Here is a 20,729-nt window from a genome sequence, read left to right on the forward strand (position 1 = left end):
TCCCCATCCAAATAAAGAAGAGGTGATTTCTCACATATCTAGCAGTCCACCTGTGTGCGTGCATCACGCCAATCAATAGTAGCAGGGGTGATCCATAGGAACAAAGCGGAGCACAGCTAGGAATCAGTGGGGCAAAAACACCAAAATAATGCGGTTAAAAATATGCTTTATTCAAGGTTGTGGGGGGGACAGGAGTAATACTCTGACAAATGGCTCTTGCCCGAAATGCGTCAAAGAGTAAATTTGCGTCTGTGAGCGCTCCCGCTATTGAAGACGTCCCCCAGCCGCAAACAGTGAGAGACGCGCGATGGATTGGCGCGAGAGTCTAAACGGGCAGATCTCATTGGCCGAACCTGTCAGCCAATGTAGTGCCCGCAAAACTCTGACTACTCCTGTCTGTGCGAGGGTCGTCAACAACTGCGCTGGAGCGTCCCTAGTGATACAGTAAATGTGTCACCAGAGACAAAGTGAAATACATAACAGGACAAATAGAAACAGTAAGGGCGATTAAAAATAACGAATATTTTACAATGGTAGTACATACTATAGGGGAAGCCTATTAGCAGCAAAAAGGAGAGAGACTGCACAATATAAATATCCTCCCTACTGATAATGGATCAGTAATAACAATGTGACAGAAATATAATAAACTGATGAACTATAAACAACATATATCTCTAAGGCAGAGTCCATAGAAAGACAGGCCGCGCTGAGCTGTGCGGACGCTCCACGCTGAGCCCCTGCATCCTCAATGAGGATGCCTTGAGAGGGGACTCACGCGAGCGTCCGCAGGCGTGCTGAGGCGCTGGATTTTTCAGCCGACAGCCAAGCTGTTTTTCAGAGCGCTGTCGACTGAAAACATCAAATCAGCGCGGAGCAGCATCAACGTCACGGCGCCGTGACGTCGGTGCGTCGCGGGCGATTGGCCCAGCGACGTCACTGCCCCGCCTCCCTCAGTCTCCCCCCGCCTCCGATCGCGCTAGCTGGCTCACCTGCATGGGCATGAAATCGCGCAGATTTCAGCAGACGAGCCTCAGCGTGGCTTCGAACTGCTCACCCCTCTATGGCCCCAGCGTAAGAGTGCAGGCAAGATTGTGATGTAATTATTGGGGACACAAAGATCGGCCAACAGTGAGGAACTAAAGGTTCAAGGATTATTCAAATTATACATATAGATATTGATACCTATATAATAGATGAATATAGAACAGTATAAATAAATATATCATTAAATAATAATCAGATAAATAAATATCAGTATCCTAAATCATAATTCTATTCAAATCTATAATCAATATTAAATTATCAATATAACTTAAATATATATTAAATACCAAATAATTGATCAATAATAAATAATAACTAATCAATCTATAATAAAAATAATAAATAGTTATAAACAAAAAATAAAACATGAACATATTATTAAACGATATCCCGATTATAATATTGAAAGTGTAGAAAAATCTATAGTTGGGGGAAAAAAAGGAACTTTAATCCATAAGTGTCATAAGTACAGAAAGCTTACTTCAAAAAATGTTTTAAATCCCAATCTGTATTCATGCCCTTGATTGCTAAAGTCCCAAGGGCATAAATCCAGTACATTTCTCGACAATTCAAAAAAATACAACTCTGTCTGCTCCCCTGATGTTAGTGTGTATATACAGACATACCCCGCATTAACGTACGCAATGGGACCGGAGCATGTATGTTAAGCGAAAATGTACTTAAAGTGAAGCACTACCTATTCCCACTTATTGATGCATGTACTGTACTGCAATCATCATATACGTGCATAACTGATGTAAATAACGCATTTGTAACAGGCTCTATAGCCTCCCCGCTTGCGCACAGCTTCGGTACAGGTAGGGAGCCGGTATTGCTGTTCAGGACGTGCCGACAGGCGCATGTGCGAGCTGCCGTTTGCCTATTGGCGACATGTACTTACTCGCGAGTGTACTTAAAGTGAGTGTCCTTAAAGCGGGGTATGCCTGTACGCTATTGCACTGAATGAAAAAGTGCTCATTGATCCTTCTGGACATGACATAAAATGGCGTGCCACAGGAAACCTCATCCTTATTTTTAATACTTCTTATATGTGCACTAATTCTAATTCTGAGAGTCCTAGTGGTCCTACCGACATATCCACTACCACATGCACATTTGAGTATGTAGGCCACATAGTTGGATTTACAGGTCATAAAAGACCCAATCTTATATTTCTGCTTAGTGTCCATGTTTTTAACAGATTTAATAGGTGTTGCATATTTGCAAAAATTACAGTGTCCACACCTAATGATGCAGGATCTTTGAAGTCTTTTCCTCATGATGTTAGCCCTGTCCACGCTGACTTAGTGGACAGGAGCAATGAAGGGGAAAGCATAGTGCAGAGACTCTTTGGGGGGCTGCCAAGTTCTAAATGTCAGATTAATAGGTTATTATCATGCATAAAATTGGGTATGGAATGAAAAAACGGCATAATTGTGCCTTTCTAAGACCACACCATGATGAGTACAGTTTTGTGTACTGCTCCATGATAAAAAATGATAGAACTAGAAATAGCACAGTGACGATCCACCTAATTAACACAGGGGGTTTGGGTTGAGCTTGTTAAACCAAGATACTCATCCTATATTTGTGTCTTAAGACTGTATATGTTTAAATATAGATATAGGATGAGTATCTTAGACGAATAAATGTAACACAGGTGTAACTATGTAACAGTCCTGAAGGTAACATACTGCTGATCCATGTATTATACTGTATGGCGCCCGAAGATTCAACGTTTCGTTCGTCACAGCAACCTCTCAAGAGCGACAGGCCTAATATCCACCAAAAAGTGTAATATGAGATATTTTATTATGGATAAATACATTAGACACAGCTTCCGTTTTTTTAACAATCATTTCTTTCACTTACGGTTTATGTAGTTCTTAATAGAACTAGATTAACATTCCACTGATTACATCTTGTCCCTCTTTCATGGTTCAATCAAAGCCTTGCATGACCCCCCTCGCATGAGATAGAATAAGATGCAGTGCAGAAAGAAACGACACCGGACTGTTTAAGGACTGCTCGGTGAGCACAACGCATGCGCAGAGGATGAGGGGAGGAAATATTCAGCTGCAGGAGCATCAGACTGAGCGCGGATAACGGAGCGACGTCAGACACAGGCCGAAGCATCGCTGGACTTCAGGATCAGGAGCTGACCAATCCACAGTGAAGAAGGATGTCACGATGACGTCACACGCAACAGGCGTGTCACGTTATCACCCGATCGGCAGATGAGGAAGGAGGACACCTGGATAATTACCTACGAGGGACACCTGGGGACTTCTTGATGTGGGGGTTTAAAAATGTTGGACACTTTTTGGTGAATATTATGTCAGTCACTCGAGAAAGGTCGCTGTGACAACCGAAACGTCGAATCTTCAGACTGAATAAATTAGTCTAAAATCCGAAGTGCCCGGAGTTTCTCTCTTTATCCTATCTCTGGATTATGGAAGGTGTTCCCTGAAACAGGAGCACCGGTAACTGTATGTTTCTTTTTTTTCATATATACTGTTTGGTGTGCAGCATTGTCTACATATTTTGTATTTGTATGGCGCCAACATATTCCACATTTTGATGGAGTACGATCCCTTTGCATTGGTCAGGTAATTCAAGCTTAAAATGTGTGCAATTTTATCTGTGAATAGAACTGTGACAATTCTCCACCTCTACCTGTAAAATACTTTTCCACCCTCCCCTCTACGACAGAGACCACATCAAGGTAAACATAATAAATATAAATAATCATATCAGCAGGTACCTACACTACCAAATTTTATACCGTGTCCTTTGCATATCCTTGTTTACTGTTGTATGTCTGAGGAATCGTTCACGATGGCACAATTATAACTATATAATACTGTGGGACTGGGTTTTGCACTAAGATTGTATGTCTGCTTGTGATACACACACACACACACACACACGCACACACACACCTTACCTCCTCCCTCCTGGAAGTGGGGGTGGGCCTAATCACTGAGCACTCACCCCCCTCCCCAAACGGCACCTCTTTCACTCCCCACCCCCCAGACTTGGCGACGCAGTGCCAACTGACCTGTTGGTCACCGCTGCTACTGGCAAAAGCACAACCTATCCTGCTTAAAAGCAGTCAGCAAAATCATGTCAGTCTTGAGATAAGACCTCTCATTAGAAAACATGTTCTAGTATCTATTGCATGTCCATGAACACAGCCGGTTGTGCTGACTTTACTTCTACTATTGTCACATCAGCAAAGAGGGAGACCTAGATATTTCAGTGGTAAGCTCTCCAAAAAGACAGGATTGCTTGTCCTATAATATAGTAAGGGCACAGAATTCCCTGCATCTCAATTTCTATTTTGTGAAACACTACGTACACAGATGGCACAATACAAAATGCGTACAGACATCTAGAAGAGATTGTGTAGAATGGGACCCTCACCAATATTAATCAGCACTCCAGATGCTACGTTGCTATGACTGTTAAAGCTGCATTTCAAGAAATATCCTACATTTTTATTTTTTTAAATCAGGTCTGTACTAAGAGAACATACTTGTGGCATTTTTTTAAACAATTTTTAATGCATTCAAATGTAACAAGCATTTTTGTTTCTATAGCAACCATTTACAAAGTCACCTCCCCTTCCTCTTCCGAGACAGGCTCTGGCTCGAGCCCTGCCCTCTCTCTAGCAGTCCAACAATTGTATCTAGTGACTGCCTGGTCACATGATCTTCCCCATAGAACTTTGCATCTTGGCTAATCTTCTGCAGCCCCAACAATGATCTAAAGCAGGCCGCACCGCCCTTTCCCCCCCCCCCCTTTGCTGGCTTTCCTCAGAGCGCGCCCCCCTTTCTTACCTCACATGGCACACGACCCCGCAGAGTCGTCACGTTACTGTGGCAACCGTGACATTTGACGTCGCGTTGCCATGATCATGCATCCTGGAGCTGGCTGAATCACGGTAAGTGTAGTGTTATTGGGGCCTCACGCTATCCCCCGGCATTTAATGCCTTAGGGAAGAGCGCGGGACCTCTGCCAACCAGACAAATCTCCTGCCCCCCTAGGGGGGCCTGCCCCCCAGTTTGTGCACCGCTGATCTAAAGAACTGAGTTGAATCGTCACATCGATTACAGAAGAACGGGTCGATCGACAAGTTAGCTAATCACTTGTCAGTGTGCAGATTGTATTGATGCACATATTGAACAAAATGTATTTATTTTTTTATTTAAAACGGCATCTCGAACTGCAGCTTTTAAAAAAAAAAAAAAAAAAAAAAAGGCAGCTGTAACCCCGTTTTCCTGTACTGGAGAAGATTATTCTGCAGCATGAGGAAGATTATTCTGCAGCATGAGGAAGACTGCTTCACAGCTTACTGGATAAGATCCTATACGGCAAGAAGAACGTCCAAAGAGATTCATTTCAGAAAGCCCCATACAACTAGCATTAAAAACGCAACAGTGCATGATGGGACGCCTTGGAGTCAGGCAGGAATTTATTTTCCCCCTTATGAGATATCATTGGATGATATGTCACTGGGGTTTTGTGTTTGCCTTCCTCTGGATCAATATACTGCAAGTATAGATATAGGATAAATTACTGTATCTGTCTAAATTTAGCATTGGTTGAACTTGGACATGGAAACAAAAAGAAAACAGCGCACAACGCCAAATAGTGAAGTAATAGAATGTATTACAATGTTAAAGGGGTAATAAATCTGCGTACATCAGATAGAAATAACATGTGCATTTAGTGCATAACACACTGGTTACCACTCTGTAGCTGTAAAACAGGACGGTCTGGCACTCAGCTGTCTCTGCAGGAGCCTCTATGATGGTTCTGGGGCATGGGATCCTTCATGCACTCCTCACACAGCAGGACGCTGCTCACAAGGGGATTCCTTTCAAGCAGCCTGGTAATACTGCAGATTCAGACACTTAGTGGGACCGCTCCTCAACCGGCGATATACTGCCTCCAGGGGAATTCCCCTACAGTCCCCCGTCTCTCCTGTGTAGATTTGCTGCTTTTCCCAGCTGCTATGATCTTAGGGCAGTCCAGAGCTGTTGGAATTGCTCTGCAAACACTTCCCGCAGCTGCAGGGGCTTACACAGCGTGCCACGATGCCGCTCCGTCACGTGGTGTAGCGGAGTGACGTCACAGTTCTCGTGGCAATGGAGGAATCAATAGGGAGGAAGAAGGAGAGTCCCTTACAGTCTCTTACCGGCGCAGAAATCGCTTATGGCATTAATACATCCAACATGTTTCGTAGATCTAACTACTTCTTCAGGGATCTACGAAACATGTTGGATGTATTAATGCCATAATTTTGCCTATATTCATCCTTTGGATTTGTATCACTATCAGCTTATATTGGCTGCCACCGTGCTAACTGAGCGATTTCTGCGCCCCCGCCGGCAGTTCACCCAACGAGGGCGAACCAGCCGCGTGAGGTCATGGCCAAGCCCCCGCAGAACCCCCACCCTCCCGTCACAATCTCCCTCTCTCCCTGGAAGACCGCAGATCGCGGTTAGCGCTGTGCACGCAAAGCACCCTCCCCCCCCGCACGTGCCACACTACTGACTGGGACCATAGCCTAAGGGAAACCATGGGCGATTACACGTGCTACTGTTACCTGTGAGGCTCACAAGTGGCCAACGGCTCCGCTCCTGGGGAGCGGAGGATAAAGGGAGACTCAAAATGGCCGCTTACGCTTCATTGGCTGGGGACGGCCCGTGTGGCCCACCCAGAGGCTTCTGGGAGTTGTAGTTCATTTAGGCACTTGCAGAGCCAATCCAAGATGGCCGCTGCAACTTGCTCCTGATCCAACAGACCACCCGAGACACCAGTGGCCCGATGCAGGGTAGCTCCCCCACCTCTGGGTAGGTAAGGGGGACCCCGCTGCATCAGTATCACTTAATACATGAGCACAAACTTTTCCCGCTGCGCCCTCCTATCTTCCTTGTCCCGCTCTCGCACCCCCCCCCCCCCCTCCTACTTGGTATCGCATCAAATGACGCTGCGGGGTCATTTGACAATGTGATGTCACATCACATGGCCCTGCGTAACCATTGTGACGCGTCATAGCCGGCTGAATCCCAGGAAGTGAAGTGTTGCAGGAGTCTCACGCGATCCCCCGGCAAGGGATTCTGGGAAATGACATGCAAATGAGCACACGTGTCACCTTTCACCTGAAAAACCATTTACATGGAACCCATATAAGCAAATGCAATGCTGTTCAAACAGCTTTTAAGCACAGCATGGGATTAGATGCAAAGCCAGTCTAACCACTCACAGACATGTTTCAACCTTAATGGGTCTCATCAGAATCCCTTGCTGCAGTGGAAGCACTTTATGCTAGGTGATAATAGTGAAAGGCAGGGTTGCAGACCTGTCTACGACGTGAATGTGCTCACAAGTGATTTTCTATAATGGCTATATGCCAACGGTGGAGGTTTTTTTGTCGCCTTTTTCCCCCACCATAACTTAAAATGTATATGGGTAAACCTACCAAGCCTTGAAAATTGCAAAGCCAGTACAACCAACCTCCCACTGATAAGACCCATTAAGATTGAAACATGTCTGTGAGTGGTTTGACTGGCTTTGCATCTAATCCCATGTTGTGCTTAAAAGCTGTGTGAACAGCATTGCATTTGCTTATATTTGCTCCATGCAAAGGGTCTTTTCAGGCAAAATGTGACACATTGTGTGCTCATTTGCATGTCGTTTTCAAAATCCCTTGCTGCAATGGAAGCACTGTATGCTAGGTGATAATGGTTGAAAGGCAGGGTTGCAGACCTGAATGTGCTCACAAGTGATATTCTTTAATAAAATAACACACACCACTAAAAAGTGACCAAAAATAAAAATGGCCAGAAACACAGGTATGTAGAAATAATTGGGTCAGTATATATTCTTTGTTTTCACAAGTTTTACAAAGACTCATGTGCAGCAGGCTCCTCCTACACTTCCATGGACTTTTGTAAGTGTTGAAACGACCAAGAAAAAAGAAATAAAAATCGTGCTGTATAGAACATGACGGCTAGCATGAGATCAATACATTAAGACGCACTGCAGTGTGATGTCAGTGACCTCATTTGGAAGGGAGAAGCCAATAAACAAAGGAGATAAAACAAAAACGGATTCAGAGTCCCCCATCCCACCTCCCCACGCTGATGTAATACAGTACATAAAAATCAAACTGCAATGATTTAGGTCAGTGGACTTTCAATATAAATGTGTTTGGGTGGAACTGGGGCTTTCAGCAAATCTAGACACAGTCCAGCAGGTTTATTTTTAACTTTTCCACCTGAGCATATTCCTGTTTCTTAAGAAATACATAATTCAATAACGCTGACAAAACACCAACATATTCCTTGGATTAAGCATTGAGAGCTTTTCAATGCTCTAACAGTAGTTTGCCACACCTACCATTATTAGAAATATCCCTGCCTCGCCCTGTTCTACCCAAAGCATGAATTCAGAACAGCTGAATGGTGACCTCGGGGAAACAAGATTTAAAAAAAAAAAAAAACAGGGAGGTGTACTTACAAAACGGTGCAAACGTTACAAAATAAAAACAAACATTAAACCAGGAGTATATGAGGCCGTCAATCAGCATCCTCTCTTGTAACAATAATAGCTTTATTTAAGAAAGGTCTGTGAATGCCATTATCACAGTAATGCAACATCTTCCTTCAATATTAACTTGTAGATTGTTCTACAGAATTTCTAAAAAGCAAAGAATGCATCTCAAATTCGAAGAAAATAAAACAGCTGTGGTGAACGTTACAGGTTAACATTGAGGGTACATTTAAATGAAAAAAAAAAAACACAAATATAACATACATACATACCAGTTGGTGTTCACTTTAAACATTTATTTATTTTATTTTTAAACCATTGATGGATAGGACCGCAAAGTACTCCAAAATCCCACCAAGTTCATATATCCAAATCAAAATCCTAACTTAATATGGAGTACAAGGAAATGATACGTTTTAAAACTCCTAATCAAATCACTTAAAAATGACAAATCCCTTAAAAAAAAAAAAAAAGTATATTGATTACAAAGTGAAATGTAACATTAATAACCACGGTGTCTTAAAACAGACTATGAATGATTGGCTTTGAGAATAAGCCCCTTAGGGCTTCAAAGTGCACAAAAGCAGCAGTGCAATTATTGGGTGTAAGTCTCTAAATGCCTGATTAGATTAAGAGATTATGGTGTAATTTTCATGATCCGAGTAAGAGATTTAAACCAGGTTTGATACTTTAACAATGCAATAAAATAGAAAATAAAAATTTAGAAGCACTACACGACATATAAAACCCATCATATACGCATAACAACCCACAATGTGACAGGGACATCCAAGATGGATGCTCTGACACTTCTGGGGCAGACTTCCAACTTTTGAATCTTGTATTTGCACAACTCTTATTCACGTCTAGTATCAACCTTTTCACTGCTAAAAGGGCCCGCTTCGGGCAAAACATTTAAAAGGAATTGCAGGTTCTGTCAAAGTGTAAAACCCTTTAAATGCCAGAGGGGCCTCCCAGGTATTGCACGGCATTCCTGGAAATTAAAGGGTTAACTATTCTGTTAACATATTTTTTAGCAACAGAATAGGTACGAACACATTGCTATGCCACTCTTGCACTCAAATGGTTAAAAGGGGCAATCGCTCGTAGTACTGCAGGTAAGTGTACCAAGCAGTACCTGGTATATTAAAGGCAGTGACATATCTAAGGGGTTCCCATCTGGGTGATTGATGCGTTTCCCTGACAATATACATATTTCCTATAATACTTTTTAAATCACACTTTAAAAGTTAGCTCGTAAACGTGGTCTGGGAGTTGGGAGAGTTGGGAGAGGTAGCATTTCCTCCCATAATACTGTTTGTTTAACAAGAGTTTGCACTGCCATAGCTCCCCTTATCATAATTTCCCCTATGATAAAGGACACAGTGGACAAAGATAAAGAAACACCTGAGTGACAAAACACACTCCCCATTCAGAGGCCACTATCAAATGCAATTTGTAATGCTTTTCTAGAGAAATAAAAGCAGCCAAGTGTGCTTACATGTGTTTAAAGAAAACAATTAGATAGTTCAATGGTGTACAAAAGGTTATTTGGCCAGCTAGCTGGTATTAACCTTTCCATCTAGAAGCTGGTAAAAGGCCCGCCATATACAGTATAGCAGGCCTCAACACCCGAGATAGATTTCTCAGATGTGCGTCCAAGCCAGATACTCTGTAAGACAAGTAGGAGCTTGTTGGGCAACTAGGAAACCATAGATCTTTATTTCAAGAAGCCTTCAGATCTCGCCCTTAGCAGAGAGTTACAAATACGCCTGTATGAGCTGCTATTTTATGTTGTTGTCGGGGTATATGAACGAAAGCTTTTGCTGCTGCAAGTGAGCAAAGAAAGTCAAAATAAAAACAGCACTGATGGTATAAAAATTGCTGGCTAAGCAGGGAATTAACAGAATGAAAAGGCACACACACAAGCAAACCTATTGTCACAGTTAAAAAGTTCTGTTGCAGACTAAAGCATCAACAGGTTTAGGATTACTAAAAACACCAAGATTCATTTATAACAGTATACAGAAGACAGAAAGCTCATTTATAAAAACTGCAAACAGCAAACTAAAATTAACAATATCTCACCATGAAAACAATTGAATCTATACACTGATGAAGGCTCCATGGTAGTGACGAGAAACATCCTTGTCTATATACCCCACTGGAGATATGAATGTGCTACCTTACTTTGAACCATATTCACTAAAAAGATGCCAAGCCTTGGCACGCCTTCAACTCAAATTAATTTGGACAGGAGTTGGGGGGGTGCTAAAGTGTAGCACCCTTTAGCGAATATGGGCTTATGTAATTATTACCGAGACTTGCTTATACAAAAGTTTATGTTGGCTTTGAAATCTGGGTGGATAAAAAATAAAATGAACCATTTTAGATTTTTGTAATCCAAGCAAAGGCTTTTCTCTTTGCCTGGTACATTATGAGTGGAGGACGACAATACTCTAAATTGCATTGTTGGCCCCTGTGGAATCAAAGGCGTTTATGAAACCAAGATGTGCTTTGTGATAACCAAGTGGCACATCTCTGCCCTGAGGGAAAATGTAACTGCTGAAAAATAACAGCGTTACTCAGATCTAGACCCTGAAGTAGGTCTTTAACACAAGGATAGGAGAGGAAAAGAATGCTCGTTAATAAAAATAAATAAAAATATATAATCACACTGAACTGTGGCGTTACACCCATCCAGACCCTGGAAAGCACTAGTTTCGGGTCTTTATGTGAGTAACGCCAAGTTTAGCGAGAGTTAGATCCCCGCACTAACCTTTACTGGATATGCAATGTTATGATAACGCCTCATTTGCAGGTCATCGCCAATCGCCATTATTGTTAATGCTGTGCAATTTACAGGAGAAAACATGATGTAATGTTACGCAATGGTCCTTTGAAGATGCATGGTTAGTCTCACGACATTAAGTTAGGTTAACGTCACATTGCGTGACTTAACGGAGCTTTGTGGACCTGGGCCCAAGTAGTGAACCTGTACGGTCAATCCGGGTCCTGAAATAAAGGGCAATATTTGCATGGTTTTACGCCTCTTTGCTGGTTTATACTGCATACATGTGAAGAAGAGATGTATATTAAAATTATTCTTTACATAAAAGGCATTTCGTTTTTAGCTATAGACTTTAACCACTTACTATATCTGATTTTATAGTAGACAAAACTGCTTCCAGTCCAGTGGTTTTAAACTTTTTAAGAACAGTAGAGCCCTCTATAAAAAAATTAAAATGTATTGAGAGATTCTTTATATTTCATGGTCCTACTAATTCTTCCTAAGGGGCCCTTATTAGCTTTGCATCAGTTTGCATTTGATTGTCTTAATTAATGGGTATGTGATTGATATAATTCTGTTCCCCTATTGTAACGTGCTACAGAATATGTTGGCTCTGTATGAATAAAAGTTAATCTCACACAGTTCCTCTTTGGAGCGCCGGCTGAAAACCTGTTCTTTAAAAAAGGGGCAGTTCCTCATACATTAAAAAAAAAAAACCTATTACAGGAAACATACGTAAGGTCTCCGGAGCTGAACCATGTTAATTCCAGCTCCGGGGACCGCTTGGTTCCCAAGATACTTACTGAGGAATGTGTCGCCAGTACAGTTCCCTCTAGGGAAAACAAATGGGTAATGTTCTTAATTGCAAAGTGTGTATATACACAGATTTATCTCTCCACCATCAGCAGCCCTCCCCAATGATCTTCCAGGTACTGCGGTTGCAGGCCCCTCCTCCACATTATCTAATTTAATATTCACTTTGGTCGTTGTCTTGGTCTTATAATCTCTCTCGGACTTCAGTCGAGTACCATCCATATCCAACGACTTGATATATAGGATACACACACACACACACACACACACACACACACACACACACACACACACACACACTCTCTCTCTCTCTCTCTCTCTCTCTTTTAAAGAGTTCGGTAGCTCTTGATATGTTGAAAACCACCTTTATATACAGTCAGACTCAAATCCTGTACTGAAGACAACTGAAAGCAGAACACAGATAAAACATACAGGAATGGAAAGTGTCTTTGAAGAGTTTATAAATCTGATTAGTATCAGAGACCCACAAAATGACAGAGCAGATAGCGGTTCATCACCAATTTATGTCACTTTCAACCACAATGTTATACTTCCTTATGATTAACAAGTACGAATCCCAAGGCGCTCTCACGTACATGCGACTATCCTATCCTTCTTGGGTGGAAAATGAGAGTAATAAAACCATCTCTTCCTTTTTTGTTATTCCGCTGTCACATTTCACTTGACTAAGACGAGGGAAATTACTCTATTACAAGCCTTTTTTGTAGGTGTTGGAATGCATTGCTCTACAATAGTTTGCATGCTACTCGGGTAGTAATGCGAGTCATATAAAACAACAACATACATAATGGGAAGAAGTGCTTTCAGACATAAGTGACATTTAGGAAAAGAATCAGGTTAGATAAACTTCCATAATCTAATAAAATCATATGGGAAGTACAACATACTTTGCCCTGCGCATCAATATATTAATGCAAATGTGTATTAATATAGGATCTGCAGCAGCTAACACATTAATCTTCTGTAGGAGAGTTGCCGAAATTAACTGTAATAGATTTCAGGGACCACACCAAAGTAATTTGTAGAAATGTGCGAAACTTTTCAAAAAGAGTTTAATTCCGCCCCCCCCCCCCCATAAATTACATTTCATGCTAAACACTTCACCAAGCCTCAAAAGGCTAATAAGTTTGCCAAATTAGTAAACTTTCAGCTAAATATCACCAGACAGTGAGCGAAACATCTATAGTCACAGTATTAAGCAAACCTAGCAATTTTAGAACATTTAGTAAATTAATCGAAACTACAATGCTTGACGTGCAGTCTCTGAACCCCGAGATTTTTTTTTCAGGACTCAAGTGGACATTTTTCATGCTTCGCAACCACTTGCGCATCTCTGTTCATTTGGCCCACTGAAAATATAACGGTGTACTTCCAGCTCTGCCATGTGCATTTGATGCGCTACCCTCACTATTGACTCCAAACCACAGCACACCTCGCTGTATTAGCGGTTTTGTCAAAAGATATTTGAAGACATATTGGTCGTCATAATCTGGAAATTATTGGGAGATCTAAAAAAGGTTGTTTCTTCGTGAAGTTCGGAAATGTATTGATTTCAGTCTATACGTTCATTCACAGCAGACAGCCTGGCAGTTCTGTTACTTACTATATCCATTCCCATTTCTGCACTTTGTATACAAACCAAAGTATTTGTATCCTCTAGGTCAGGGGTGCACAAGCTTTTTCCTCTGCGCCCCTCTGCCTGCTCTCCCCCTCCTCACCTTGTATCCTGCATTTCTAATGTCGCGTTGCCACGTCATGTGACCCTGCGGGCGTCATTGACGCAACATTACTATGGCGATGCATCCCAGAAGCCTCTGGAGACAAGGTAAGGGAACTTACAGAGGCCTTGCGCGCTCCCAGCATTTAATTTAAATGCTTTGGGGGGGACGGAAAAGCGTGGGGCCTCTAAGTTCCCTTACCTTGTGTCCAGAGGCTTCTGGGATGCATCGCCATAGTAATGTGGCGTCAAATGAGGCCGCGGGGTCACATGACGTGCACACCCCTGCTCTAGGTCATGTTTTTGTTTTTATTACTTTTTTTCCCGTTAGGTTACCCTATACTTATGTTGTGAAAGTCTGGAGAACCCCAAACCGCTCTAATAGTGTGTCTGAGATCAGATGCATTGTATATTTTTCTGCATTTGATACAATTCTCAAATTACCTGAAAAGGAACCCTTTATGTATGCCCGGGGAACCCAAGGGGGTCTTAGGAACCCTTGTTGAAAAACACTGCTCTAGTTGGCAGGGTTTTTACCCATCTAGATCTGGCCCAGGTTACATACAATTTGTGGTCAGCCAGGCGCTACTAGGCATAGTTTTCTCTAGAACCCATAAACTCCCAAACTACCTATTTAGCAGGCACTGCACCTATTTTTGGGTAATTAACCTATTAAAATACCAGGTATATTTATGGTACCCATATTTGCCTATCATTGTTGAAGCTGTGATCTAGCTGACTGCAGCAGCTTGGAAGATCAATTACTAATTTGATTGATCAGCAAGTTACAGGAAAGATGTCACCACCTTATTTAATGTATTAGTTTTAAAAAATAAAATGTACAAGTGTTATATCGGTAACATGACCGTGGCACTTAATAAATTACACGTATTATGGAGCCCAACAGGGAGGTGCCCACTTGCTTGTAAGCTCCTCCTGTATACCACGTTGACTAAGGAACTAAACTGTACTATTGTCATGTGCTCAATTTTGGAGGGTCTGCCACTTAAAAAAATATATATACAAGACATAGCTGCTCATGTTCTACTCAAGTATGGTCAAGAATGCAAGTGTTCATTGGGAGTTTGAGGGAAAGATGAAATACTAATGGCTGCCCAACTTGCAAGCTTTGCGTCAATCACAACCACAGAAACACTCACGTCTCACAGACTGCACCAAACAATCTCTTTAGAAGTCAAAAAGGATTGTGATAGCAACAGCTTTACCGGTGAATCCAAATAAGCAAGCCACAGTGTGAGTCAAGTCCAACTATTTTTTTTTAGTCTATCAAAACCCCAATAAAAGTTATTTATTCGAGTCACTACTTTTCTTCAAAATAAAAAATAAGGAGTGCTACATAGAAACTGCAACCAACACACTGCCGGATCACATCAACTTGTCTTTCACATCTTTTTCATTAGGCTGTACTCTAAAACGATTACTATACAAAGCTCTTCACTTTGAAAGTGATCTTCTACTTCCCCACAAAGTCCCCAGTTCTCTCAGAGAAAAACAGCACTTTAAACAGGTCTGCAATTGTTGATTTTCTCAATTTCTGTACCCCATGACATACAGGTTTGGAAGAAATATACATGAGTCAGGAGATATATATATATATATATATATCCTATTGTGAGGCTCTGATTCACATATCTTCAATTAAAAAAAAAAAAAGTAGTAAGTCTCAGAAAAAGAGAACAATCACAAAATGAGACGTTTATACATTAGAAAAAAAATATGTGGAAATCACTTCCTGATTAATTTTTGCGGATGTCACAACATTACTCTGCAACAAACCTTTACCCATTTCTCAGCATAGCAAGAGAGCAATACTTAGCGATTTTCCAGGTTGCAGAAATCTGATATGACTTTGCAAACGGTTATCAAGCATTGGCCGTAGAACAGGGGGGGTGGGAGAGGGAACTGTAAAATATATGGTGGAAGCATTGGTGGGGACACCAGTCATTTATGGATGAACTTTCATAAACAAAAAAAACACAAGAAAGTCTGACTGTATAGAACCCACTTTCAAAAATAGAATAAGCAACACCCAAAACATGCTGTGCCGCGGTGTTCCCCGCGCGGGAGAGACTATTCTAAGTCCATTCATTTGAAAAGAACTTTACTCTTCGCCAGTGTCAAAAAGCAGCTTCACAACATATTGGAAAGGGGAGAGCCTACCACTCGCGTCTCAATCAGGATGACAGAACTATAAACAAGCTAAACACTCATATTTCTGGTTTAAAAAAGCGGCAGTGCGTTGTATAGTGATGCTGAGCATCTTCCTGCTCGTCTCCTACATTTCCCTTAGAGAAAATAAACTTGTAAAATCGGGAACATCTGCACAGTTGCACCCACTACTAGCCTCTCCAACCCACACAAGTCCCTCACCACAAGAGGTATTTCCTATTGATGCATGGTGGGTAGTAGACATCTATTTGGGGGCGTGGGGGGGGGGGGTTCAGGTGAACTCATGGATCACAACTTCGCTTCACTCATAAAAGTTAATTCATAAAAATGTGATTTTTGACATTACATTTCTTATTCACATATCACTCACTTGTGTCTAGACAATGGGAGCTCTGATGCTAAAGAAGATGGATATTTGTAACTCGCCAACATTGGGGCCTACAACTTGCAGTATTCCAAATGCTAGGAAGGCAACAAAAGCAAGAAACTATACTTTCTACCACAGGGAGCAACTCATTTTAGTAAAAGGATGTGTTTAACTAAACATTACTGAAAGTTCACACTTTTACTGATATTAAAGCAATGTAGGGCAGAAGGAGCGGCTCAGTGAGTAAAGACACTGACTGATAATGACACAGAGTTTGAGACATGGGGAAATCCTGGTGTCAGCCGCTTGTGAGCTTGGGCAACAAGTCACAATCTCCTTGTGCATCAGGCACCAAAAATATAGATTGTAAGCTCTACGGGGCAGAGACCGTCTGTAAAAATCCTACATACCCTGCACTATACTGTAATTGTTAAGTGCTTTGAGTCCCATTGGGAGAAATTCATAAAACTTTATGTAAATCAACATTTAAAATCCCCATCTAAAAACAAAGCCACATTATCACGTGGAACGGGAATCTAAAAGAAGAGGTGGCAGTCTTTTAAATGGCAGAATTGTCCTAGTTTTCAATATATAAATGTACTGGAAATTGAAAGGAGGAGGAGGGGGGGGGAGGAAAGAGATGTAATTTGTAAAGAAGATGATCCCTTACGAAAATCTAGTTATAAGTCTTAGGCCTCGATCAGGCAGGCTGCTATGTCCACGCGCTGCTACGTCCACGCGCTGCTACGTCCACGCGCTCCCGCAGCCCAGCAATCAAACTGCAGGAGTTGGGTCGCGGCGTTTGGGGGTGTGGCGGGGGGGTGTAACGAACACGTCACAGAGCTGGTTCGCCTTTATTGGCTGAACCAGCTCACGTGACGCGACTGCGGCCCCAAATGTCAATTTGGGTCGTGGCGGCAAAATGTCGCGGCGTCAACGATGTAGTTTGCCGCCACAAGCAGTTTCAAGTGTGACAACTCTCATCCACTAGACAGAGTGACAATTGTGCATGCGCACGTCGCAACGCTGCCTGTTTGAGCGAGGCCTTAGGCTGCGGCCTCGCTAGCGCTGAGCGTGCAATGCGACATGCATGTATATACACATACACACACATACATACATATATACGCAAGTCCCCACTCACGTGGGTTTGCGCGTGCACACACGCGCTTAGGTAAATAAACATTTTATACTTTCCGCTCGCTCAATATTCGGCAATGCCGCCCCCCTCCCCCCGCGCGCAAGCAGACGCAGGACACTCGCCACACATGCTTTGAGCGCCAGCGGGGCCGCAGCCTTACTCTCAGCAAATCCTACCCAGATCTGGTTACTGTAATTTTCTATGTTGATGAAAATACACAGCTTCAGTAGCTTTTAGAAAAGTTTATGCCCATCCGAATACAAACAGCATCATCCGCATCAGACCTCAGGAATACCAACAGCAGCTCAGAATCTCAGGTTTGTTCATTGTGCAACTCTGGGTTGTACATTCTTTTTGATATAGCATCTTAGAAAAAATGCACATATAATAAACAATTGACTTAAAAGTACCAGCAAAGCAGACAACCTGGACAATTATAAAAGGCAATGCTCCATTTTTAAGACAGCACCAAGTTAGAGAAAAAATATATATATTCTGTATAGAGCTGCAAGAAATGTAAAAACAGTTTTTGGATATCAAGTTCAATACAATCAGTACCTGCTAACCAATTCCACCAGATCAACTGTCACATGTATCACTTTGTCTGCATTCCCACTGTCTATCAGTAAGCAACTTTGGTCTCTCCAAGTCTTGCTCTGTTAAACCAGTCTTGGGGGGGGGGAAGTAAGTCATTAAACTATGATTGTGACAACCAGGGCCCATTGCACAGAAAACCCCATTGACTTCAAAAATCTGGAACAGATTATAATCCAGGTAATCAATTAGATGCTCGCAAAACATAACTCCAAAATAGTGGAGATGTGGGGGGGGGGAGGTGTCAGTGTCCCCCCAAGCGATCCCATTATCGTGATGTCAACAGAAAGGGAGAGTCCTCTTCCATCCAGATCACGATCTGCAGTAGAAAAGGCCCAAAAAGGCACTTAAAAACACTTCCAGTGTGCCGAATGATGTACATCCATAGTACAATGAAGATGTTATTGAATAACCCCCAGGGTTCTGGTCGGGGCACTATCATACAAACTACACAATTACGACAATGTGAGTTGAATGAATAACCCCACAATTACGACTTGGCGTCAGCTGGCAGGTATAACTTGAACAAAAACAAAAAAAGTACCCATGAAAGACAACGTAGAATGGTTATTGCTCGGGATTGAAGCAAGTTTTAAAATGTTCCTATTATTACTAGCAGCAAAATTATTACCTGGACACCAGATTTCAATACTTTTAAGAATAGCAGAACCTATTAAGTGTGCTTTATACTTCATAGAACACAAGCTTACCTATTCTAAGGAATGTAAACATACTATAAAATTACCACATTTTCCTTTCTGACATGTTCCCAAATCACAATTGTAAAACCGTGAGATGTATACAGGGGTGGATGATTAAATTGTGTGGGTGGTAAAGAAGCAATTTCACTTTTATCAGTGTATGTATGGTCATTGCTTAAGAGGAAAGCCAAAGAAAAAGCCCACACATGGTTACCCTTTAGTTAGAGGTACAGTCCCCATTAAATGCTGGTCAGACCGCTATGGTTTGGTTTGCCTGCTATACCACCTAAATTAGTCACATACTTAAATTAGTTTGTAGATGGCATGTAGATACATACATATATATACACACACACACACAATACAAATACATTGTGTAAACCCCTCTTGCAAGGCATATGGGATTAGAGTGACTAACTGCTTGGTATTTTGCACAGGTGTGAGTGGGCATTGCAGTGATCAGGCTGACAGTACAGTTAGGGGATGCCAGCTAGTAGTAACTCTGCACAATCTCGCAGATCCTTGGTTATACTGAGAGGAAATGCTGTGTAATGTTATTCTGATCCTATGGTTCGCAGCGGGTCTGCTTTAACCCCGTCAGGGCTGGAAGTACCTTACAACCCACTGAAGATGTTTAACCGGTCAGACTGGAGACGCTGCTTGTCTGCAGCCCCCCTACCGACACAGGTCCACCCACTTACTTTTATGGGCTGCGACCAGCGACTTCCCATCCTTGATCAGCTCTTTAATGAACTTGTTGGTCTTATCCAGCTCCGTTTCGTGAGATTTCAGCCTCTCCCTGAACTGCGGGCTGTCCAAGTAACAATCACTGAATTCCAAAGGAGGTAATCCCATCGTGTGAGGTTTATGTATGCCTTTTAAAAGAATGCAATAAAAATATGCCAACAAAAAGCAATAAAAACTAATAATGCATTAAAATCCAGATCGGAAACTAACACATCCAGCCAGCCGGGAACAGAGATCAGCTGCAGAATAGCATGGCAGTGAAGAGCAGGGGGGATGGTGATAAGGCTGGATTCTAGGGCTGCTCATGCTCAATTCCCACTACCCAGTCGCAAGGTTTGTGCATTCATTGATTGCTGCATTAAAGTTTTCTTTCCCCTGTACAGGGAGGAGCAGTGAGATCAACCAGCTGCACACCAGGGCTGCGATGGCATCCGGCTCCCCGCTCTCTCATTGGAGCGCTTCTGCTTATTTGAATGCGAGTCTCCCTCGCAATGAGAAGGAAATGAGAAGTAGAAGGGGGGCCTCTCAGATAAGGCCCTGTGATCTCATGGCCACAGCCTGCCACCTCCCACTGAGCTCTGCCCAGACACCGCCCACCACCTCCTAATTGGTGTTAAGACAGCTGCCTCTATAACACATGCAGGGCCCACCCACTGTATCCATCCACCCCCAAGTATTGTATTAACCACGCCCAGTAATCACACAATTGTACTCTTCTATCTGCAGCACAATATGTATATGTATCAAGGCAAAAGTGGAACAATTCTGGGGCAGAACCATTGCAAACAACAAATCCCATTGATTTCAATGGGATTTTTTTTATTTGGGATGCATATGGAGTCATGGTTTTGCCCTAGAATTGCACCGATGTTGCCTTGAAACATTTGCCCCGCAGTCTTTTTCATGCATAGATTATTATTATTTTGTATTGTTATGTATTTTGCTTTCATGGGAAAAAAATGACACAGGCTCCTTTCAGTGTTACAAGTGATCTATTAAACTTTTAGATTACTCCTTCACTCAGTGGTTGAAGTGTC

The 20,729-nt window shown here is 42.2% G+C and overlaps 1 protein-coding gene across 6 annotated transcripts in view; it reads right to left on the minus strand.

Annotated features, from left to right (window-relative positions):
• ARHGAP26 (Rho GTPase activating protein 26) overlaps positions 1-20,275 on the minus strand; it is a 547,512-nt gene extending 527,237 nt beyond the window's left edge. For 5 of the 6 annotated variants that reach the window (XM_075601056.1, XM_075601054.1, XM_075601057.1 and 2 more), the window contains exon 1: positions 19,647-20,275. In XM_075601056.1, the coding sequence (XP_075457171.1) occupies positions 19,647-19,800 (154 nt within the window). In that variant the 5' untranslated portion in view covers positions 19,801-20,275. The remainder of the gene's footprint in view (positions 1-19,646) is intronic. The other variant, XM_075601053.1, reaches the window with a different exon arrangement.
• Positions 20,276-20,729: the final 454 nt, after the last annotated feature.

The sequence above is a fragment of the Ascaphus truei genome, chromosome 5 (genome assembly GCF_040206685.1).
Source record: "Ascaphus truei isolate aAscTru1 chromosome 5, aAscTru1.hap1, whole genome shotgun sequence".
Classification (NCBI taxonomy): Eukaryota; Metazoa; Chordata; class Amphibia; order Anura; family Ascaphidae; genus Ascaphus; species Ascaphus truei.